At 42.3% G+C, this 23,827-nt stretch overlaps 1 protein-coding gene across 1 annotated transcript in view; it reads right to left on the bottom strand.

The window, feature by feature from the left end:
- Positions 1 to 23,827, bottom strand: part of syne1a (spectrin repeat containing, nuclear envelope 1a) — a 210,663-nt gene that overhangs the window by 40,640 nt on the left and 146,196 nt on the right. Inside the window, exons 91-112 of the mRNA XM_053675608.1 lie at positions 23,015 to 23,158; positions 20,744 to 20,947; positions 16,701 to 16,841; positions 15,051 to 15,173; positions 14,784 to 14,945; positions 13,620 to 13,820; positions 12,301 to 12,474; positions 11,165 to 11,356; positions 10,507 to 10,638; positions 10,042 to 10,142; positions 9,784 to 9,937; positions 9,575 to 9,700; positions 9,221 to 9,370; positions 8,941 to 9,141; positions 8,312 to 8,413; positions 7,717 to 7,836; positions 5,742 to 5,942; positions 5,432 to 5,605; positions 5,060 to 5,191; positions 4,786 to 4,982; positions 342 to 474; positions 23 to 205 (exon numbers count right to left, since the gene is read on the bottom strand). Coding sequence (XP_053531583.1) covers positions 23 to 205; positions 342 to 474; positions 4,786 to 4,982; positions 5,060 to 5,191; positions 5,432 to 5,605; positions 5,742 to 5,942; positions 7,717 to 7,836; positions 8,312 to 8,413; positions 8,941 to 9,141; positions 9,221 to 9,370; positions 9,575 to 9,700; positions 9,784 to 9,937; positions 10,042 to 10,142; positions 10,507 to 10,638; positions 11,165 to 11,356; positions 12,301 to 12,474; positions 13,620 to 13,820; positions 14,784 to 14,945; positions 15,051 to 15,173; positions 16,701 to 16,841; positions 20,744 to 20,947; positions 23,015 to 23,158 — 3,447 coding nt within the window. The remainder of the gene's footprint in view (positions 1 to 22; positions 206 to 341; positions 475 to 4,785; positions 4,983 to 5,059; positions 5,192 to 5,431; positions 5,606 to 5,741; positions 5,943 to 7,716; positions 7,837 to 8,311; positions 8,414 to 8,940; positions 9,142 to 9,220; positions 9,371 to 9,574; positions 9,701 to 9,783; positions 9,938 to 10,041; positions 10,143 to 10,506; positions 10,639 to 11,164; positions 11,357 to 12,300; positions 12,475 to 13,619; positions 13,821 to 14,783; positions 14,946 to 15,050; positions 15,174 to 16,700; positions 16,842 to 20,743; positions 20,948 to 23,014; positions 23,159 to 23,827) is intronic.

Below are 23,827 nucleotides of genomic sequence, written 5' to 3'. Positions count from 1 at the left end.
TCCTCTCAGGTTTGTCCTTCACCTGGTGTAGTTTCTCCTGCACCACAGGGATGCGTGTGAGAAGCTCCGCCCATTGCGTCTCCACCTGGCCCAGGTGAGTCCGCAGCGCTGCCGTGTCCACCTTCTTCAGTCTCAGAAGCTGGTTCCCGCGGCTCAGGACAGACGAGCGCAGGGACGATTTAGCGTCCACTTCTTTAGAGAACTCCTAAAGGCAGAACGTGTGGATGAGTTCGAGGCAGAGTACGGTTTCCTAACAGCATCGTAAAAGTTTGTCTGATTTCAGACGAGTAGGAAACTCCAGGACTGAGGGCGTGTTTAGACGTCTGTGAGCATGTCTTTACCAGGAATGCGTGCAGGTGGTCTCGGACCGTCTCCAGCTCCTGAGGAACGGTAACGGACTGCGTGCTCCAGAACTCAAGTCTGTCCAGAGCCGAGGACAACCACTGACCCAGTTCTGCTGAGTCGCTCTGATACCTACGGCAAAAAGTACAGCAGAGACACGGCGGTCGGGTCAAACGCTGAGACCGGGAAGAAGAAGAAAAAGAAAGAATGGTAGAAAGAAAGAAAGAAAGACAGAAAGAGAAGAGGCATGCAAACAAATACACACAGACACAGATACAGAGAGTGTGCAAGCGAAGAAGTACTGAGGTAAGGGAGAATGGAAAAAAAATTAAAAAGAGGAAGGAAGGCAAACTAACTACAGTAAAATAAGATATATAATAAATTAAAACTTAAAACTGCAGAAAAGAAAACTAAGACAAAGTGTAAAGTAAGAGTAAAGTAATGGTGAAGAAGTGTAAAGCACGAGTAAAGTAAGAGTAAAGTGATGGTGAAGCAGTGTAAAGTAAGAGTAAAGTGATGGTGAAGCAGTGTAAAGTAAGAGTAAAATGATGGTGAAGCAGTGTAAAGTAAGAGTAAAGTAAGAGTAAAATGATGGTGAAGCAGTGTAAAGTAAGAGTAAAGTAAGAGTAAAGTGATGGTGAAGCAGTGTAAAGTAAGAGTAAAGTGATGGTGAAGCAGTGTAAAGTAAGAGTAAAGTAAGAGTAAAGTGATGGTGAAGCAGTGTAAAGTAAGAGTAAAGTGATGGTGAAGCAGTGTAAAGTAAGAGTAAAGTGAGAGTAAAGTGATGGTGAAGCAGTGTAAAGTAAGAGTAAAGTGATGGTGAAGCAGTGTAAAGTAAGAGTAAAGTAAGAGTAAAGTGATGGTGAAGCAGTGTAAAGTAAGAGTAAAGTAAGAGTAAAGTGATGGTGAAGCAGTGTAAAGTAAGAGTAAAGTGATGGTGAAGCAGTGTAAAGTAAGAGTAAAGTAAGAGTAAAGTGATGGTGAAGCAGTGTAAAGTAAGAGTAAAGTAAGAGTAAAGTGATGGTGAAGCAGTGTAAAGTAAGAGTAAAGTGATGGTGAAGCAGTGTAAAGTAAGAGTAAAGTGATGGTGAAGCAGTGTAAAGCAAGAGTAAAGTAATGGTGAAGAAGTGTAAAGCACAAGTAAAGTAAGAGTAAAGTAATGGTGAAGCAGTGTAAAGTAAGAGTAAAGTGATGGTGAAGCAGTGTAAAGTAAGAGTAAAGTGATGGTGAAGCAGTGTAAAGTAAGAGTAAAGTAAGAGTAAAGTGATGGTGAAGCAGTGTAAAGTAAGAGTAAAGTAAGAGTAAAGTGATGGTGAAGCAGTGTAAAGTAAGAGTAAAGTAAGAGTAAAGTGATGGTGAAGCAGTGTAAAGTAAGAGTAAAGTAAGAGTAAAGTGATGGTGAAGCAGTGTAAAGTAAGAGTAAAGTGATGGTGAAGCAGTGTAAAGTAAGAGTAAAGTAAGAGTAAAGTGATGGTGAAGCAGTGTAAAGTAAGAGTAAAGTAAGAGTAAAGTGATGGTGAAGCAGTGTAAAGTAAGAGTAAAGTGATGGTGAAGCAGTGTAAAGTAAGAGTAAAGTGATGGTGAAGCAGTGTAAAGCAAGAGTAAAGTAATGGTGAAGAAGTGTAAAGCACAAGTAAAGTAAGAGTAAAGTGATGGTGAAGCAGTGTAAAGTAAGAGTAAAGTAATGGCGAAGCAGTGTAAAGTAAGAGTAAGTAATGGCGAAGCAGTGTAAAGTAAGAGTAAAGTAATGGTGAAGCAGTGTAAAGTAAGAGTAAAGTGATGGTGAAGCAGTGTAAAGTAAGAGTAAAGTGATGGTGAAGCAGTGTAAAGTAAGAGTAAAGTGATGGTGAAGCAGTGTAAAGTAAGAGTAAAGTAATGGTGAAGCAGTGTAAAGTAAGAGTAAAGTAATGGTGAAGAAGTGTAAAGCACAAGTAAAGTAAGAGTAAAGTAATGGTGAAGCAGTGTAAAGTAAGAGTACAGTAATGGTGAAGCAGTGTAAAGTAAGAGTAAAGTAATGGTGAAGAAGTGTAAAGCACAAGTAAAGTAAGAGTAAAGTAATGGTGAAGCAGTGTAAAGTAAGAGTAAAGTAATGGTGAAGAAGTGTAAAGCACAAGTAAAGTAAGAGTAAAGTGATGGTGAAGCAGTGTAAAGTAAGAGTAAAGTAATGGCGAAGCAGTGTAAAGTAAGAGTAAGTAATGGCGAAGCAGTGTAAAGTAAGAGTAAAGTAATGGTGAAGCAGTGTAAAGTAAGAGTAAAGTAATGGCGAAGCAGTGTAAAGTAAGAGTAAAGTAATGGCGAAGCAGTGTAAAGTAAGAGTAAAGTGATGGTGAAGCAGTGAAGTGTGAAGTGAAGTGAAGTGTGAAGAGTATAGAGTGAAGAGTAAAGTGTGAAGAGTGTAGAGTGAAGAGTGAAGAGTGAAGAGTTAAGAGTGTAGAGTATAGAGTAAAGAGTGAAGAGTAAAGAGTGTAGAGTGAAGAGTATAGAGTGAAGAGTAAAGAGTGAAGAGTGTAGAGTGAAGAGTGAAGAGTTAAGAGTGTAGAGTATAGAGTAAAGAGTGAAGAGTAAAGAGTGTAGAGTGAAGAGTATAGAGTGAAGAGTAAAGAGTGAAGAGTGTAGAGTGAAGAGTGTAGAGTGAAGAGTATAGAGTAAAGAGTGAAGAGTAAAGAGTGAAGTGTGAAGAGTATAGAGTGAAGAGTAAAGAGTGAAGAGTCAAGAGTGTAGAGTATAGAGTGTAGAGTGAAGAGTACAGTAAGATAATAATAATAGAATGAAGAGTAAAGAGTGCAGAGTCAAGAGTGAAGAGTCAAGAGTGTAGAGTGAAGTGTGAAGAGTATAGAGTGAAGAGTAAAGAGTGAAGAGTGTAGAGTGAAGAGTGTAGAGTAAAGAGTAAAGAGTGAAGAGTGTAGAGTGTAGAGTACAGTAAGATAATAATAATAGAATGAAGAGTATAGAGTGAAGAGTCAAGAGTGAAGAGTGTAGAGTGAAGTGTGAAGAGTATAGAGTGAAGAGTAAAGAGTAAAGAGTGACGAGTGTAGAGTGTAGAGTGAAGAGTGAAGAGTACAGTAAGATAATAATAATAGAATGAAGAGTAAAGAGTGAAGAGTCAAGAGTGAAGAGTATAGAGTGAAGAGTAAAGAGTGTAGAGTGTAGAGTGAAGAGTCAAGAGTGAAGAGTACAGTAAGATAATAATAATAGAATGAAGAGTGTAGAGTGAAGAGTACAGTAAGGTAATAATACAGTAAAGAGTGTAGAGTGAAGAGTGTAGAGTGAAGAGTAAAGAATAAAGAGTGAAGAGTCAAGAGTGTAGAGTGAAGAGTACAGTAAGGTAATAATACAGTGAAGAGTGTAGAGTGAAGAGTGTAGAGTTCAGAGTAAAGAATAAAGAGTGAAGTGTGAAGAGTGCAGAGTGAAGAGTGTAGAGTGAAGAGTGTAGAGTGTAGAGTGTAGAGTTCAGAGTAAAGAATAAAGAGTGAAGGGTGAAGAGTGTAGAGTGTAGAGTTAAGAGTAAAGAGTGAAGAGTGTAGAGTGAAGAGTGAAGAGTGTAGAGTGAAGAGTACAGTAAGATAATAATAATAGAATGAAGAGTGTAGAGTGAAGAGTACAGTAAGGTAATAATACAGTGAAGAGTGTAGAGTGAAGAGTGTAGAGTTAAGAGTAAAGAATAAAGAGTGAAGGGTGAAGAGTGTAGAGTGTAGAGTTAAGAGTAAAGAGTGAAGAGTGTAGAGTGAAGAGTACAGTAAGATAATAATAATAGAATGAAGAGTGTAGAGTTAAGAGTAAAGAATAAAGAGTGAAGGGTGAAGAGTGCAGAGTGAAGAGTATAGAGTGAAGAGTACAGTAAGGTAATAATACAGTATAGAGTGTAGAGTGAATAGTGTAGAGTGTAGAGTGTAGAGTGTAGGGTTCAGAGTAAAGAATAAAGAGTGAAGGGTGAAGAGTGCAGAGTGAAGAGTATAGAGTGAAGAGTACAGTAAGGTAATAATACAGTGAAGAGTGTAGAGTGTAGAGTGTAGGGTTCAGAGTAAAGAATAAAGAGTGAAGGGTGAAGAGTGCAGAGTGAAGAGTATAGAGTGAAGCGTACAGTAAGGTAATAATACAGTATAGAGTGTAGAGTGAAGAGTGTAGAGTGTAGAGTGAAGAGTGTAGAGTTAAGAGTAAAGAATAAAAAGTGAAGGGTGAAGAGTGCAGAGTGAAGAGTGTAGAGTGAAGCGTACAGTAAGGTAATAATACAGTATAGAGTGTAGAGTGAATAGTGTAGAGTGTAGAGTGTAGGGTTCAGAGTAAAGAATAAAGAGTGAAGGGTGAAGAGTGTAGAGTGTAGAGTGTAGGGTTCAGAGTAAAGAATAAAGAGTGAAGGGTGAAGAGTGCAGAGTGAAGAGTGTAGAGTGAAGCGTACAGTAAGGTAATAATACAGTGAAGCATGAAGAGTGACGTGAGTGAGACCTGGTCCAGTGTTTGAGCGTGGAGTCGAGGCGCTGTAGCTCTTTACTAATTTTGGTGGTGCTGCTCAGCCAGTGTTCTCCGAGCTGAGTGAGCTGAGCCTCGAGCTCTGAGCAGCACACACTCAGTAACAGTCTCTTCCCGTCCTCTAGAACCTGATAGAGCTGCTGCTGGCGCTCCACCAGAGTGCTCTTCAGACACTGCGAGGATGGAGCATGTTTAGAGTACAGTCCAGTACACGTTGCGGTTAGACGTTCCGTGTGTGCTACACACGTACCTGGTAAAGTGCAATCCTCTCACTCAGTCTCTCCTCCGTCTCCTCCACCAGCCCCACGGCAGGAATGCTGCTCTCCACCACCTCCAACTGCTTATACAGAGCCTGATAATCTCCAACAAACCTGCTCCACTCCTGAACCACACCACAACACCACCACAACAACACACACACTAAACTATACCACGAGTCGAACCCGGCCGAATTCATTATCCTGTATGACTGATTCCACTGTATAATAACAAAACAGGATTCCAAATATGCTTTAAAGAACAATATACATGAAGAGTGATTGCTGTTAAAATGTTAACTTAAACATAAACATTAACGGTAGAACATACATACACACACTAACACACACACACACCAACACACCTCCAGGATGCCCTCCAGCTCCACTCCTCTCCTGTGAGCCTGTTTGAGGACGGTGTGAGCCTGAGCTACGGTCTGCTCCAGAATCTGAGCCTCTCTCTGCACCATCACCGCACTGACCTGCCTGAAGAAGGCCTGTGTCAGCACCACATGGGCCTCCAGACCCTGAAAAAACTCCTACACACACACACACACACACACACACACACACACACACAAAGGTAGCAAGACAGAAATGTGAAAACTAATCACCATTAACACACAAATGCGATCAAACCCTGAGAACAGGCCTGTAAATACACCTGATACACACCTTGTGTTTGTCCAGGAGGATCTGAACCTCGAGCACAGAGCCTGCGGTCATCTTCTGATCGGCGGACATTTTGTCCTGCGCCGTGTCCACGAGCTCCTGCAGGTCCTGTAAAGCTTTCTCATACTGCGCCTTCAACACCAGCGTCTGGTTCAGAGCGCTCCGCCTCGAGCCCACCATCTCCACCAGCTCCTCATACATGTCCTACACACACACACACACACACACACACACACACACACACACACACACACACAGAGTGTCAGGCATGACATGGAAAACAAAATGGACCAGTGACGGAACCTCTTTTCCAACTGGAACATATCAGCTCCGTTTCAGGACCCCACTAACTCTTCCAAAGATCCAGAACCCGAAATATCTTCAGAAACCCAATCAATTTTTTTACAGAAACCCAGTAACTTTTTACAGAAACCCAATAACTTTTTTTACAGGAACCCAGTAACTTTTTTTTTTTTTTTTTTTTTTTTTTTACAGGAACCCAGTAACTTTTTTTTTTTTTTTTTTTTACAGGAACCCAGTAACTTTTTTTTTTACAGGAACCCTGTAACCTTTTATAGAAACCCAGTATTTTATTTTATTTATTTTTTTTTACAGGAACCCAGTAACTTTTTACAGAAACCCAATAATGTTTTTTACAGGAAGCCAGTAACTTTTTTACAGGAACCCTGTAACCTTTTATAGAAACCCAGTATTCTTTTTTTTTTTTTTTTTTATACAGGAACCCAGTAACTTTTTACAGTAACCCTTTTTTTTTTTTTTTTACAGGAACCCAGTAACTTTTTACAGGAACCCTTTTTTTTTTTTTTTTTTTTTTTTTTTTACAGGAACCCAGTAACTTTTTTTTTTACAGGAACCCTGTAACCTTTTATAGAAACCCAGTATTTTATTTATTTTTTTTTTTTTTACAGGAACCCAGTAACTTTTTACAGAAACCCAATAATGTTTTTTACAGGAAGCCAGTAACTTTTTTACAGGAACCCTGTAACCTTTTATAGAAACCCAGTATTCTTTTTTTTTTTTTTTTTTATACAGGAACCCAGTAACTTTTTACAGTAACCCTTTTTTTTTTTTTTTTACAGGAACCCAGTAACTTTTTACAGTAACCCTTTTTTTTTTTTTTTTTTTTTTTTTTTTTTACAGGAACCCAGTAATCTTTTTACAGAATCCCAATAAGGTTTTTTTTTTTTTCTTTTTTCAGGAACCTAATAACATTTTTACAGGAACCCAGTAACTTTTTACAGGAACCCTTTTTTTTTTTTTTTTTTTTTTTTTTTTTTTACAGGAACCCAGTAATCTTTTTACTGAATCTCAATAAGGTTTTTTTTTTTTTTAGATTTTATTTATTTATTTTTTTTTACAGGAACCTAATAACATTTTTACAGGAACCCAGTAACTTTTTACAGAATCCCAATATTATTTTTTTTTACAGGAATCCAATCTTTTTATTTATTTAATTTTTTAAATTTTTTTTACAGAATCCCAATAACCTTTTACAGAATCAATAACCTTTTCAAGAACTTTTTCCAGGGATAAATTTTTCAGGAACCTAATTACACTTCAGATATTCAACAACTTGATTAGCTACCCAAGAACTTTAGCAGTGAACTATTTTCAGGAATTTTTCAGGAACCCGGGAGCCCAAAATCTACTTCAGAAATCCCAAAGAAAATCCCAAAACTTTTCAGGAATGCAGAAACTTTATCGGAACTCCAGAACATTTTCAGGAACTCCAAACCTTTCCCCCCCCCCCCACCAGGAATTTAGGAACTTTTTTCAGGAATGCAGAAACCAAAACCTTTTCAGAAACTCAAAAACCTTTAGGAGCGTTTCCATCCATTTTTATTATTTTATTATTTCCTCCAAAGTGATGGAACAGAGGGCCTTATATTCTTGTGTCTTATAATCATGTGCATTAATGACGTCATGGACGCGGGAGGAGAGAGAGCGGATGCTGTACCTGTAGTCTGAGCAGCTCCTGTGTGGTCACTGGGTCTGACTGCAGCGTTTCTCCTTTAGTCCTCATCTCACACACTCTCTGTTCAAACTCCCTCAGACTGTCCTCTGCCTCAGCCAGAGTCTGTACACACACACACACACACACACACACACACACACACACACAGCTTGTGAGATATAGCCTGCCATACAAATACCTATAAACGAGCTGTTACTATAGAAACGATAATGCATTAGAACTGGTACTGCTATATAAACGTGTCACAACCAGAACTACTGTCGGTTTACACCTTGACAAAAAGAAGCACAAAACCTCAGTGAAGTGTAACAAAAATCCCTGGAACGTCACGGGCTCATGCAACAAGCCTCTATGCCGAATCATTTTTTAAAATCTTATACAAGGTCTAAAGACATATCATGAATTTCATGTCACGGATGTTAAATAAAGCATCATTTCAATGCTTTAACGCTTATTAAGATCCAAGAGTGAGTTCAGTAAATCCTTAAATACAAGCTCTTTAGTGGAAGGAGTATTTCATATTTTCCCTGGATGAGTAAATGCGACGGAGGTGACTGAACGGATGTCTGATTCGAACCTCCAGCTGCTTGGACGCTGGACGATCTGCAGCTCCACACATCTTCTGCAGCAGCTGATGCTTTGAGTCGCTCATAGCGGCAAATAACTGCCTCAGTTCGGCCTACCGGAAGACGGAAAATGAAAGATGTTAAGGCTTTTAAAACTTTACGAACATCTATGGAAGTATTTATTTACGATATATACAATATTTACAATTTACTGTCAAATGTCTCAAAACGGATTTGGTTAAAAAAAAAAAAAGTTATTATGGGAAAAAAAAAATTTCATTGGAGAACTTGTACATCTGTCTTCATCATAAACTGCTACGACTATAGAAAGATATATATATATATATATATATATATATATATATATATATATATATATATAAAAATTCTAATTATGAATGCCCCGCCTACTTCCCATGAGTTCAGTGGCTTGTATTTGCATACTGGAACTTGATTGGCTCTTATATTTTATGATTCAACAACACTTCCTGGTAAGGTGTTGATAAAGTGTACTGGAATTAAATTATATATACACATGTATACACACACACACACATATATATATATATATAATTATTTTTTTTATTTACAAACGCTAATGACTCACATAACCCCCCCCCACACACACACACACACACACCTGAAAAGTGGTATGTTCCTTCAGTCTGTCTCTAATACTGTCACATCTCTGCTCAAGCAGTGAGTCCATCAATCTCAGACGCTCATCCAGTCCATCCAGGACCTCCTCGATCAAGTCATCACCTCCTTCGTCACATCCCTCCTGCACCTCCCGACACTTATGCACCTCCTCGCTGACATTCTTCACCTCCTTATTCAAACCCTGAACAACACGGATGCTCTCAGTTCATCAGGCGTGTCGCTAATACATTATCCCCCCCCAAATAATAACAGGAACGTACCTCTAAATGACACAGCTGAATCTCCGAGTCGTCAGACAGCAGCACAGGGCCGGAGAGCAGACTGTTCTCTGCACCGTCCAGCCAGGTGGAGGCTGAACACACCGCCTCGTATAGAGTCTTCTCCCGAGTGTGAGCGTGTTTAACATCAGCCTGGTGTGCGGAAACACAGGACAGCAAATCAGGCAATCTATATCTATCTGTTCCCTTTAAGTTAATGCTGATGATGCTTCCATGCAGAAAAAAAAGAAAGGCACACAAAACCGGACACATTAACGGATATAAATAGTGAGACCTTCTTCACCTTTTCATCTGTAGTCTTAACCTGATTTTGTTACGTTACATGTATATCAGTACCTCAGCTAGTTCCTCCAGTTTGTGGTTAAAAGTCTCAAACAAAGCACTGGGGGAAAAAACGTCCGGTGTGAGCTGATCCCCTCTGAAAAGACTTCCTGGGCTGGACACTCGAGATCGCTGATACACCTACAAGGTAAGAGCAAGGTAGAAAATGACGAACATGTAAAGAGCGTGAGGTTTTTCCTCATGCCGATGGATTTGTCGCGTACCGAGCTGAGCTGCTCCTCCTGCATGGTGTTGAATAAAAGCTGCAGCTTGGTGTTCAGGTCTTTACTCAGATTCTCCCACTTCATCCTCATGCGATCCTGTTCGCTCACACTCGCACTCTCACCCGGATCCGACATGTCCTGCAGATCTGCAGCACTGTGACCGAAATCGAGAGGAAAAACACATCGGTGAGGACACACGTAAAAGAAGGAGGGATTTTGAGAAAACGCCGCCCATCAGGAAGACACACACACACACACCTCTCTCCATTGGGCGTGGTTTGCTGTGAGAGAAGCTCCTCCCCTCGGCAGGCGACAGACTGCATCAGCTTCCTCTGCTCCTCAAGCTGCGCCTCTAATTCCTACACAGCACAGAGATCAATTAACATAACAGGAGGAGTCCGAATGGGCGTGGCCTCGGGATATTTCCGTGTTTTTTCTGCGCACCTGATAATAGAGTTAGCACAGTCGCTACACTTCCTAGGCTAGCTTTGGACTCGCAATCAAAGAGATCATACGAGTAAAAAAAAAATAAAATAAACATAGGTTTGCGACCTGAATGAGCGACTTTAACCTCGTGACTGGCGAGAGTGACATTTACACAGGCTTTACCCAAGATTCGCCCCGCCCAATTAACAGCCAAATCGGACACTGTGATTAGTTTTCTGTACTCGGTAGGTTTCGTGATCATTTTAGATATACACATCATCAGTTGAAGGTTTGTACCCGGTGCCTCTGCATCGTGTCCTGGTGCTGCTGGCTGCGAGTGGACCGAGCCTGACTGAGCCAGTCCAGTACGCTGGGGCTCTGAGACAACGACGAATCTGGCTCGCTCTCCTCCTGCTCCATTAAAGAACCCTGAGGAGAAATAGAAAACCCACTGTTAAGATTATTGTTATACACGTTCATCCAAAATCCAAAAGCTGGACAACAGTTTGGGCCAGGTTAATAAAATGGATTTATTAGCCTGTAAGCCATGATATAACACTCCTGCATACTAAACACCCTCACCTCAAGCTTAAATATATAGACAGAAACACGTTCAAGGTGGTGTGACGAGCCATAATCGCTAGGCGTAATCGAATATACTGTATATTCCGTTGGATGGGCAGCGAGAACACCACAATACTGCAACTGTGGCATTGAAATGATGCTGGATTGGTATTAAGGTGAAAAAAAGAACATTCCCCACATCATTACGCCGCCACCACCAGGCTGAAATGTTGACACGAGGCAGACTGGGTTCATGGATTCACGCTGTTGATTCATTCGTATCAAATTCCGACCTGAGGCAGGAATTGAGCTCCATCAGTCCAGATGATGTTTTTCCAATCTTCAACAGAGGAGGTTCTCCTGCTGAAGCGACGCTGATCGAGACACTCACCTGGATGTGTGTGTGTTTGTCCTGGAGGATGCGCTGCAGCTCCAGCAGACTGGCTTTGAGGCTGTGCAGTTTGACCGTGAGCTGCTCGGCGTCTCCGCGCATGCCCGCCTTCCCCTCCAGCAGGAGGCTCTCGCTGTGTACGGACAGCTCGGACAGACACAGCACCTTCTGCTCGATCTCCAACAGCATGTTCTGTACACACACGATTGAGCAGAAATATAAATCCCACACATGCTATACATACAGTATTCCATCTCACCGACACCGCCGGCTAACAACGAAACACCCAGAGTAACGCAAGTCTTACACGGTGTTATTACATCATAAAATACAAGAGCCAATCAGCTTTCGGTATGCAAATCGCGCCCGCGCAAAACGCCGCCCGTCTGCTGTTATCGTCTTGACTCTAATTTGCATATTCAACGAATCACTGGCGTAGCAAACGCAAGCTCACTGCTACGTGTCTGAACTTAGGACTGGAATAATACAGATATAATAATCGACAATACGTCTTTCTGAGACACTGTTCATATCGTGATAGCTTTTTCTCCACCGTAGCAACCATTACATGCTGTTACTATAGTAACAATAAGGTATTAGAACCAGCGCAGTGATACAAACCCATCAAACGTAAACTATCGTTAGTAAATATCGTTATAGAAAATGGGTCATAATGACTCATAACGTAAAAAGAAACTGCATGGCGGTGTGTTTTAAGTTTTTAAACCCGTCCATTTGGGGCTGGAAATGATCGACTAGGAGCAGCCAGAAAATAAATGATTGAACCAAACCAAAACCAAACTCCGGTTAATAATTTTCCAGTTCACGATTTCTTTTCAAATGTTGTGTTCGGGAAAAACGGCAGTAAACCGCATATACAGTACGTGTGCGCTCACATCTGTTGGCTTACGATGAGATAATGACTTTACGTATGAGCTGTAATCGTGGATCGTGCTATTATGGTATAGCATGATGTTGTTATTATTATTATTCCAGAAAAATCATGTAGAGACAGTTTACTACAAGACATTTCACGCATCGATATCCAATCAAAAACAAAATCTCACACTTCTGTTCATACACAATCTCACAGAACGAGCCGTAGAAGATAATCCGAGCGTTTACGTGCTGCTCACCTGACAGTCGATCAGCTGCTCCTCCATGTCCATGTCCTCTGGATGCGGCTGGAGGGCGGAGTTAAGCGTCGCCCGCGTGCTGAGCAACCAATGATCGAGCTCCTCTGCCTCGCTATGGTAACGCTGCAGGGCCTGTTCCTGTCTCTGCTCCTCCAGCTGCTCGTTCAGGCGCTCCTGTAGAGGAGACATCAAGGAAATAAAAAGAAATAAAAAATGAATGAAATGATTTTAACAGCGTTGATTAGCTGCATAATCGTGAGTAGATTATTATTGTGTATAACTGCTTATAAATCACTTAAGAATAATGAAAAGGACAGACAACAGGGGTGTCAAAATAAAATTACCCAGATTTTTTACCTCATTTAAAATTTGTAAATTTGTGACTACGTTTTTATTTATTTATTTTTTTACATTTCGTGACATCTAAGAAAAGCACATTGCGACCTAATTTATCACACGATCAATATTTAATCTTCGCAACACTGTCACGATGTTTTACAAAAGTGTCTCAATGTGTAATTATTAGCATAAAGCTTGAAGGTTGGTGTAAGTTTGCAGTTATGACATAAATAATTATTATGATTATAAATAATTGAACAGGCTAGCGAGGTGATTGGTAAACAATCCTCTCTCATTCGGGTCATGTCACCCTGCAGTTCTTGTCTGGTTTCCCACTGAAGCTAAGCAGGGTTGAACCTGGATGGGAGACCACCTGGGGAAAACTAAGGTTGCTGCTGGAAGTGGTATTAGTGAGGCCAGCAGGGGGCGCTCACTCTGTGGTCCATGTGGGGTGCGAATGCCCCAGTATAGTGACAGGGACACTATACTGTAAAAACAGCAGCGTCTTTCGGTTGAGACGTTAAACCGAGGCCCTGACTCTCTGTGGTCGTTAAAAATCCCACGACACCTCTCGTAAAGAGTAGGGGTATAACCCCGGTGTCCTGCCGAAATTCCCCCATTGGACCTTCCCTATCATGTCCCCCCATCTCTAAATTAGCCACATCACCCTCTCCTCTCCACTAATAGCTGGTGTGTAAAAAGAAGCTCTTTAAAAAAATCATAATCGTTGACAAAATGAATAAAACACTTCGAGACATGCCGTTATTGGAAAGTCATGAACACCCCGTCGTGTTCTGCTCCTTACGTAACGAACGGGTAGACGAGGACCGAACGTGAAACGCAGAGACCGGACTTCTGATATCTTGTTCTCGTCATGTAACCATATCTGCAAGACCGCAAGGTTAAGATTCTCTGTTCATGATAAGCTACCTGGCTTAATCCCTAAGCTCCTCCCACTGAAAATACACGGCATGTCTCACCTCCAGGAGCTGGCGCTTGCCCGAGGCCTTCATGCGGATGGTGGCCATGCGTTCTCCCAGCACGGTGAGGGTGGAGTGCAGTGCCAGCTGGTCACCGGCGTCCTGCTCGGGGCTCTCCTCATCCCGCTGGAGCTCCTCCGAGAAACACGCCTGCAGAGCGCCGATCTCATCCTGCAGCATCAGGATCTCGTCCATCAGCGCCTGAACACAGAGACACGTCCGTTTTCTGAAAACTCCAACAGTCCGAACAACTCAAACTAATTGTTGCCACATGGCAACAACGTGCAATGGTGGGAAGTGTCATATAGTCGAAACTAACACAAAACGTATGAGATTACAATTACAATTGCGGCACTTAACTAGCTTGACTTTATGTTAGCTACCACGTTTTAGCCTTAGATTAGACTTTTGGCCTTTTCTGGCCAAAAGTATGTGGACACCGGATCATCACACCCATATGCGGTTCTTCCCCAAAAGTTGGAAGCACACGATTGTATAGAACGTCTTTGTATGCTGTAGCGTTACGATTTCCCTTCACTAGAACTAAGAGCTCCATGAAGACATGGCGTGTTAACTGTCAAGGTTGGAAGAAGGTGGAAGAACTTGAGTGTCCTGCCCGGAGCCGTGACCTCAACCCCACTGAACACCTTTGGGATGAACTGGAACTGGAGCCTCCTCACCATCCCAACATCAGTACCCGACCTCAACCTCACTAATGCCCTTGTAGCTGAATGATCACAAATCCCCACAGCCACGCCTCAAAATCTACAGGAAAGCCTTCGCAGAAGAGTGGAGCGCATTATATCAGGAAAGGAGGAATAAATCTGGAACGGGACGTCCAACAAGCACATATGGGTGTGATGGTTACGGGTGCACATACTTTTGGGTGTATAGTGTACGTGTATTTAGTCACAGTGAACAAAAAGTCATCTTAAAAAGTAATGGTAGTAGCATAGAACCCTGAGGAACCCCAGTCTCAATATGGATTGTGAAAGATAGGTCCAGATTTGTGTAAACACACTGGGGTTCGTTAGTGAAAAAAAGAGAGAGAAAAAGTCTTATCGTATATATATTAAGGACAGGAGCATCTGATATCCATCCATCCGTGCTAAGATGATTAAACATGCTAATGATTAGAACTTGGTGCTATTGTGATTCCCTCACCTGGTGAGCCGCCATCTGGCTCTCAGGACTCTTTCCAGGTTCGAGCCCTTCGTTGAGTGAAGCCTCGATGGACTCCATCTTGGTGGAGATGGACTGTAAAGACTCCTGGTAGTGCTGCTGCCTCTCCAGAGCCTCGTACAGACTCTTCTGTTTCTCGCTGATCTGCGCGCCGGTAAACAGAACACAAGCCGTTAGGAGTGCGCCGGATAACAGCGATAACACCGTTACAGCATGTACGCCGATAAGAGCGGGACGGGAACCATTTACCACGTTCTTCAGCGTTTCCCACGAGCGCTGTAAGTCATCCAGGTTAGACGTGGCGGCCGATTCCATGGACTGGTCGTACAGCTCCTGTAGAGGAGCGCGACTTAACGGGGCCCTTCCTGGAGCCTGAGGGAAAGAGTTTAAGGCTCTTACAGTCTTAGCGTGTTCATACATACGGCCAGTTGCATACCTCTACAGCTCAGATGCTTAGTTCTAAAAATTTTGGCACCTGGTAACCATTGCGATACAGAAGCTTTACACTTTACGTCATTACAGCAAAAAGAAATAACAGAAGCCGGGTTACACGTTAGCTGTTAGCTGCTAGCATTAGCATTCAGTCATTAACATGGTAGGTAATTCATGAAAATCTGAAGTCAGGACTAAAACTGAGTACGCAGTTCTCATCTCGCCAGTAAACTACCACGAACATGTCCGTTAATGTGTTGTTCCTATTGTTAATTGTGGACATTTGATCTCTTTGGTTAATGAAGGTGTCGATTATTTGTTTGACGATGTAATATAAATGATAAGTGTATTAACTCTGAAGTTATTCATTAAATGACCCTGGTTAGGAAATCACTAATGTAATGCGTTAACGGACATCGGAATTTCTCTCTCGTGTATATCAAAAGAACGACCATACGAATGATCCGAAATATTTAGATAAATAAAACAACAGACGAGACACAGCTAGTAAACATAGCGACGGGAATCGAGCAGGAAGGGAGCGACAGATAAACTCGCTGTATAAGCGACACGAGGGACATGCACACATGACACACACAGCTGCCATGAGGATGACATCAGAGTGAAAAAACACCTTTCGAACTCGAGCTCTTATTCGTTACACGGCTGCGATTTCAGACGTTATCACGGCCGGAGCTCTAACGAGTGCGCTCTGTGGTATGTCTTTATCAGTGATCCGGTTTTAGCAAATAAACAGCTCAGGGACGGTGAAAAGAAGGAACGTGTTGGATACAGTCAGCACTTTGAGGAGGGCAGGACGCACATCATGCGTCATTATGACATACCGTATATTAGTTTGAGTTATGTGACAATTATGACATGTATTAGTCATTAGTAAGGTATTAGTCATTATGACATAAATAATTTGCATATGTTAGTATGACAGATCCCTCGCCATGTATTCTCCAACCTCGTCAGGCGTCATAGGAGAAGACTCAGAGCTGATATCTTGGCGAAGAGGGCTAGCGCAAAGCATTGAGTAAAAGGGTGCCAATAATTGTTGCACACCTACTGTATATTTAACAAAAAACTGATTTTTTATAAACCTGTGTTGTGTCTGCAATTGTTTGATCTCCGTAAGAGCAGAGTATTTCTGTGCATTTTTTTAAAAGGTTAAACGACAAAGACGATTTTCACAGCCTTCTTTGCTCGTATTTACCGAGGGTGCCGATATTAATGGTACGTACACGTTGTCATTGTGACCCTATATAAGTATCAGTTGTGTCATTCTGACGTGCACGTCAGTTTCCTTTCTACATTTATTTAGAGTAGAAACACATTTCACCGCACTGTTTCGCGCCTAATATTAGTTGTGAGAGCGCCAATAATTTTGGAACTAGGCAAATCGAGAGGGTTAAGGCGAGTCAGAGTCCGCGAGGTGAGCAGGGGGAGGGAAAGGGGAGGTACCTGGTTAAGGGAGACGTCAGCGTTAGGCCCGGGTGAGGGGGATCTGCAGGCCGGAGGGGAGGAGACCTCGCTGTTGGTGCCCTCCTCACCCGACTCCTCCGTTACGGGAGACAGGAGAGTGTGACATCGGCCCGCGGTCATCTACCCCGTCACACAGGGGGCGATGAAAGACAGCAGGGAAAGGAAAAGAGAGGAGGATTTGTGATTTGTGAGTTAATTCCTGAATCAGTGACAGAAGTTGAAGATGCAGCTGAAAGGAAGTGGGCAGGAACAGTACCGCAGTGCACATTTATTTAAAGCACACAGGACGTGACTTAGCTCTTTACAGACACGGGATCAATCTGAAGAAATGCACCTACACCTCGGCCAAGTCTCACACACACACACCGCAAAACGTAAACAGCTGAACCATTTCCTATACTCGTACTAAAACGTGACGTTCGATATCGCTCACACGTCTATAAGTCGGTCTTTTTGCTTTTTTTCACCCCCAAAGATGTCAATGCTGCACACAGGGTAAAAACAGGTGCCAACACTTTCACACACTCATCTGTTTCAGCCTTGAGCTATTAGACTAAAATTAGATCCTCTGTGCTAACACTGTCTACAGTACTGCTCAAGCAGCAGGAGCCACCTCACACACACACACACACACACACACACACACACACACACACTGGGCCAGAAGGAATGTGTTGAGCAAAGAACACAGCCGTACTGCAGTTAGCGCCTTTCTGGCAGTTAATGTGGAACCTTCTGTCCCAGAGTGATTCAGTGATGCAACCGCAGGGCAATCGCTCACCCGGGACGAGACTCAGAGTTTCCTGAGCCACTAGAGAACAGCAGAACAGCAGTACAAGCACATGTATGATACAGGAAGGAGGAGAAGGAATGCTTCACAAAGGCGGGACCATAAGGTTTTTTAAGAAAGGTCAATAGCTTCCATGTGCTATATTGTTTTATTTTATTCCCAGCGCAATAGTTGTGCATAATATCTACTACTGTTCGAAGTAGATGTGTGTTATATTACCTGTGTTGTCTAAGTTCCGGTCCTAAACCAGTCTCGACGGCAGTACATGTACAGTACAGGTAAATATTATGATCTTGGTTATGCCCATGTTTTGTTTTTGTTTCATGTCAAAGCCTGATGCTAACAGAAGCCTAACAGAAATGGTAAAATGGTAAATGGCGCACTTATACAGCGCTTTTATCCAAAGTGCTTTACACTGTGTCTGTGTCTCATTCACCCATTCACATACACACTCACACACCAATGGTAGCAGAGCTGCCATGCAAGTCGCTAACTTGCCATCGGGAGTAACTCGGGGTTCAGTGTCTCGCCCAAGGACACTTCGGGATGTGGAGTCACGTGGATGGGGAATCGAACCGCCAACCCTACGATTAGTGTACAACCCGCTCTACCGCCTGATCCACAGTTGCCCCAGAACAGAAACATGTTTCTTTTACAGTTTTTGGCCACTCACAGCTAATTGTATTATCTGAAAGTTAACAACCTTGAAGAAGGCTTTAAGCTCCGCCCACTCAGCATAGAATATCATGTGATCATAGGGCATATAAATAAGTTTAGTCATCATAACATATATAAGTTATATCATTATGACCTATATAAAGGTAAATTTCATTTATGACATCCATAAGTATAAGGTACATGTCATCATGACCTATATGAAGGTACGTCATTTATGACATCCATAAGTATAAGGTACGTCATTATGTCATCCATAAGTATAAGGTACGTGTCATTAGGACATCCACAAGTATAAAGTACGTGTCATTAGGACATCCACAAATACAAGGTACGTGTCATTAGGACATCCACAAGTTTAAGGTACGTCATTATGTCATCCATAAGTATAAGGTACGTGTCATTAGGACATCCACAAGTATAAAGTACGTGTCATTAGGACATCCACAAGTTTAAGGTACGTGTCATTAGGACATCCACAAGTATAAAGTACGTGTCATTAGGACATCCACAAGTATAAAGTACGTGTCATTATGACATCCACAAGTATAAAGTACGTGTCATTAGGACATCCACAAGTATAAAGTACGTGTCATTAGGACATCCACAAGTATAAGGTACGTGTCATTAGGACATCCACAAGTATAAAGTACGTGTCATTATGACATCCACAAGTATAAGGTACGTGTCATTAGGACATCCACAAGTATAAAGTACGTGTCATTAGGACATCCACAAGTATAAGGTACGTGTCATTATGACATCCACAAGTACAAGGTACGTGTCATTAGAACATCCACAAGTTTAAGGTACGTGTCATTAGGACGTCCACAAGTATAAGGTACGTGTCATTAGGACGTCCACAAGTATAAGGTACGTGTCATTATGACATCCACAAGTATAAGGTACGTGTCATTAGGACATCCACAAGTTTAAGGTACGTGTCATTAGGACATCCACAAGTATAAGGTACGTGTCATTAGGACATCCACAAGTATAAGGTACGTGTCATTATGACATCCACAAGTACAAGGTACGTGTCATTATGACATCCACAAGTATAAAGTACGTGTCATTAGGACATCCACAAGTATAAGGTACGTGTCATTAGGACATCCACAAGTATAAAGTACGTGTCATTATGACATCCACAAGTATAAGGTACGTGTCATTAGGACATCCACAAGTATAAGGTACGTGTCATTAGGACATCCACAAGTATAAGGTACGTGTCATTATGACATCCACAAGTACAAGGTACGTGTCATTAGAACATCCACAAGTTTAAGGTACGTGTCATTATGACATCCACAAGTACAAGGTACGTGTCATTATGACATCCACAAGTATAAGGTACGTGTCATTAGGACATCCACAAGTTTAAGGTACGTGTCATTAGGACGTCCACAAGTATAAGGTACGTGTCATTAGGACGTCCACAAGTATAAGGTACGTGTCATTAGGACGTCCACAAGTATAAGGTACGTGTCATTATGACATCCACAAGTATAAGGTACGTGTCATTAGGACATCCACAAGTTTAAGGTACGTGTCATTAGGACATCCACAAGTATAAGGTACGTGTCATTAGGACATCCACAAGTATAAGGTACGTGTCATTATGACATCCACAAGTACAAGGTACGTGTCATTATGACATCCACAAGTATAAGGTACGTGTCATTATGACATCCACAAGTATAAGGTACGTGTCATTAGGACATCCACAAGTTTAAGGTACGTGTCATTAGGACGTCCACAAGTATAAGGTACGTGTCATTAGGACATCCACAAGTTTAAGGTACGTGTCATTAGGACATCCACAAGTACAAGGTACGTGTCATTAGGACATCCACAAGTTTAAGGTACGTGTCATTAGGACATCCACAAGTATAAGGTACATGTCATTAGGACATCCATAACTATAAGATATATAAGACATATGTCATTATGACATCCATAAGTATAAGGTACATGTCATTAAGACATCCATAAGTATGATATATGTCATCCATAAGTACGTCACAGTGGCATACCGTATGTAAGTATGTTGTGTCATTATGAAATACACAAGTATCAGTTATGTGCCATCATGATATAAGTCGTGTCATTATGGCCTACATAACTTATATGTCAGCATATATCTTTCTATCAGTTCCGTCATTATGATAAACATGACAGCTTTCCTTTGTAACCTTACGAAACACACTTTATAGCACTGAATCACACTACACCACACTGTAAAGCCAAGTTCTTTCAGGATCTAAAACCAACCTATAATGACCGTAGTGTGCATGACCAGAGCTCAACAAACACTGGATTCCATTTAACGTTATTTAAAGGCACAATACATTTGATAACGATGGGTTGTGATATCCACCACTACAATACAATAAACTACAAGCAAGATCATGGACCCCCTGGCTACCACTTACGAAACCACAGCGCTATGGTACTTGGCTAAAAAAAAAATCAAACATGAATCTGATTCTGAAAGCTCATGCAACAAGCCGAGAATGTGTGTGTGTGCGCGTCTGTGAGTGTGTAAATGACTCACCATGACGACCGAGGGGTGTGTTGTGGGGTGTTTGGCCATCTCCTCCTCTTCATCCTCCAGTTCCTCCAGGCCGTCCGAGAGCCCCCCTACCTCGCTGACCGTTAGCAGCATGGTGGCGTGCTTGGCCTTCACCGTCAGCATCTTACACTTGGAGTTCAGGGCTGCGATCTGCTCCTGGTAGCCTTTTATCTTCTGGGCCAGCTCCTGTCACATCACGCACGACGCCACAGTACATCCGTTAGACGCCTTCTTACCTCTTCTAGAAGGCCTGCTTTTAATCCAGACCACAATAAATCCTGCATGGAGCTCAATCACAGGGTTAAACCTGAATAACAGGGAGTGGAGCTAAACACATTCATGTCGATCTTTCTCTATCTCTCTATCTCCTCTGGCTGTGTGCAGTAAGAGGGGAGAAAAAAAAAACCACCCAGAAATCCTGCGACTGTTCGATTGTGATTCGCGGCCAATCAGAGCGCGCTCGGGGCGGGACAGTTACTAAGGCCCGGAGAAGAAGTCTGCGTGAAAGGCGCCGCTCTGAACCAACGGGAAAACGGAGGAGTGAAAAGTAAGGGGGGAAAAAATCTGGAGAGCGAGGTAGGACTTCCTCTCCAGCCAGCCACACACACACATTCGCACAAAGAGGAAAAGCCGGCACAGGAAATGACGTCAGAGGGGGGGGGGGCTGAGCCGCCCTTCTGCGATTTCCTTCCTTCGGCTACGCCAATCACAAGCAGCTCCACCACAAACAAAGCAGGCAAGAGGGAGGAGAGCTCAGATTACACACTGCTCCTGAGACACCCATCCTCCTCCTCCTCTACACACACACACACACACACACACACACACACACACACACACACACTGCGCCAATGAGCTCATACAGGAGAGGAAAAAAGCCCCTGATAAGCAGAACTACAGCGGTCACATAACAGAAAGAAATATCTGTTCACAGATTACGAACATCTACAGAACTTCGCCCTTGCTTTCCGAGTGGAAAAAAGAAACTTCTACTTTACAATTTATCTTCAGAAACCGAATATAAATTTACAGTAAGTGCAATGAAATGAATTCGGATCTTTAAAGACCCCGGAGGCAAAAATGTAGATTAAAATAAACAAATAAATAAATAAATAATAATAAAAAAAACTTATTTGATTATTTTTGCCTCGATGATTCAGATTATTGTCGCTGTTGCAGGATGAACCCACGTCTCATTTCTCACCCCACAGAACTGTATTGTGTAAAATATAAAAATAAATAAATAAATAAATAAATAAATAAATAAATAAATAAAAACTTATTTGATTATTTTTGCCTCGATGATTCAGATTATTGTCGCTGTTGCAGGATGAACCCACGTCTCATTTCTCACCCCACAGAACTGTATTGTGTAAAAATAAATAAATAAATAAATAAATAAATATTTTAAAATTAAATAACTAAACAAACTTTATTTATCAGTCGCTCCGGGATTATGCGGTCGCAGAAAGGGACGCAAACTCAAACCGACTCCGCGATATTCGTAGGGGCGTGCGATTTTCCCAAATCACCGCGGATTTTCCGCAGATCCGGGCCGAGGCGCGGCGTGCGACGTCGTCACGGTGCGCGTTCAGCCGGAACCCTCTTCGATTCACGTGCGTCGAACGAGTCCGGCTACGAGGTCTCGTTTACCAGCGAACATCACTGCGAAAGACCGCGTGAAACGATTCCGTGCGATTCAAGCATATCACAAAAAAAACAAAAACAAAAAACACAAAAAACAAAAACACAACTCGGTGAAATCCTGCATGGACTGATCTATAAAATCCAGAGAGCAAACGTTGTCCCTCGACCGCACTGTGAGTCAATCGTAATCGTCATTCTGACTTTTGAAAGCTGATACTACAAAAGCTCTAGAAAATATAATAAATAAATAAATAAATAAATAAATAAATAACAATAAAATCATGATATTTGAATTGTGCTGTGAGATGATAGAGGTTTATTCCTTATGAATAGTGTTGAAAAAAAAAACAAACAAACCCAACAACAATTCTGTAACGATAAATACCGCGCATTATTCTTCCGGCCGTTCGAGTCCACAGACTAAACGACGTATGAGAAATATCACCTTGTACGCTGACGATCTAAATAAAAACCTAAGCGGTAAAAAGTACGTTTTCGTACTTCCTGGAAATGTAATTAAGCAAAAGTACAAGTGTCCAGTGTCATTAGTACTCGGATCACGTATAAACCGCATGTGAAGCACAGAATCCGGCTCTCGTCGCTCACCTCGTGGTGCTGGATCTGCGTCTGGAGCTCGTGGATGTTGCCCGTAGCGACGGGTCGGTCCTGAATAACACGCTGCGCTTCCTCGATCATCTTCTGAAGGTTCTTCACTTCCTGTTCATACTGCTCGTACTGCACCACGGCCTCCTGGGAACACGAGCACGGAGAGATCTAATTAACTCCACACTCCGACGAGCCGAACACAACGGCGCCACCGACGCTTGTAGGAAAAACACAGGGAATGGTGTGAAGAAGCGAGACGCGAGACCGGTGCTGATTTCTTTCTAGCGCAGACTGTAGATTCGTGCAGCTCATCAGTGACCACGTCCACACGGACAGCGGTGATCTAATTATCGAGCTTATTCTGATTAAGACGATATTCTGATTAAGGTGTTTACATGAGTCGCTTTTAGAATACTCCTTTCATGCTCCTGTGTTACGTGTTATAGAACATAGACGGATTGACGGCACACGTCATTACGTCGCCGCGTCACGCCGTCCGACGTCCCTCCAGAATTTCACGTATCGACATACAGTTGGTCGTCGTCATGGTACCGTATACAGTTTTTGGCTGTTTTTATTTAAATTCTTTACGAACGCTTCAAGTGCGGTTAATTATTCGTCGCGCTGTACGTGCGAACAGACGACCGCTTGAAGCCGTGGGCTGCGTCCCAAACCGCGTACTTACCGTCTGTATAGTAGCCGAGATACACGTATTTCGACGGTTCAACTATGCGGTTTGGGACGCGGCCGTGCTCTCTCGTTTGCCGTCAAACGCTTGAGCGCTGCCGTGTGTGTACGTGTCCTGTCTCGCGA

Source organism: Ictalurus punctatus, chromosome 25 (assembly GCF_001660625.3).
Source record: "Ictalurus punctatus breed USDA103 chromosome 25, Coco_2.0, whole genome shotgun sequence".
Lineage (NCBI taxonomy): Eukaryota > Metazoa > Chordata > Actinopteri > Siluriformes > Ictaluridae > Ictalurus > Ictalurus punctatus.
The sequence above is the reverse complement of the archived record's forward strand: the minus strand, read 5'-3'. Positions and strand labels throughout refer to the sequence as shown.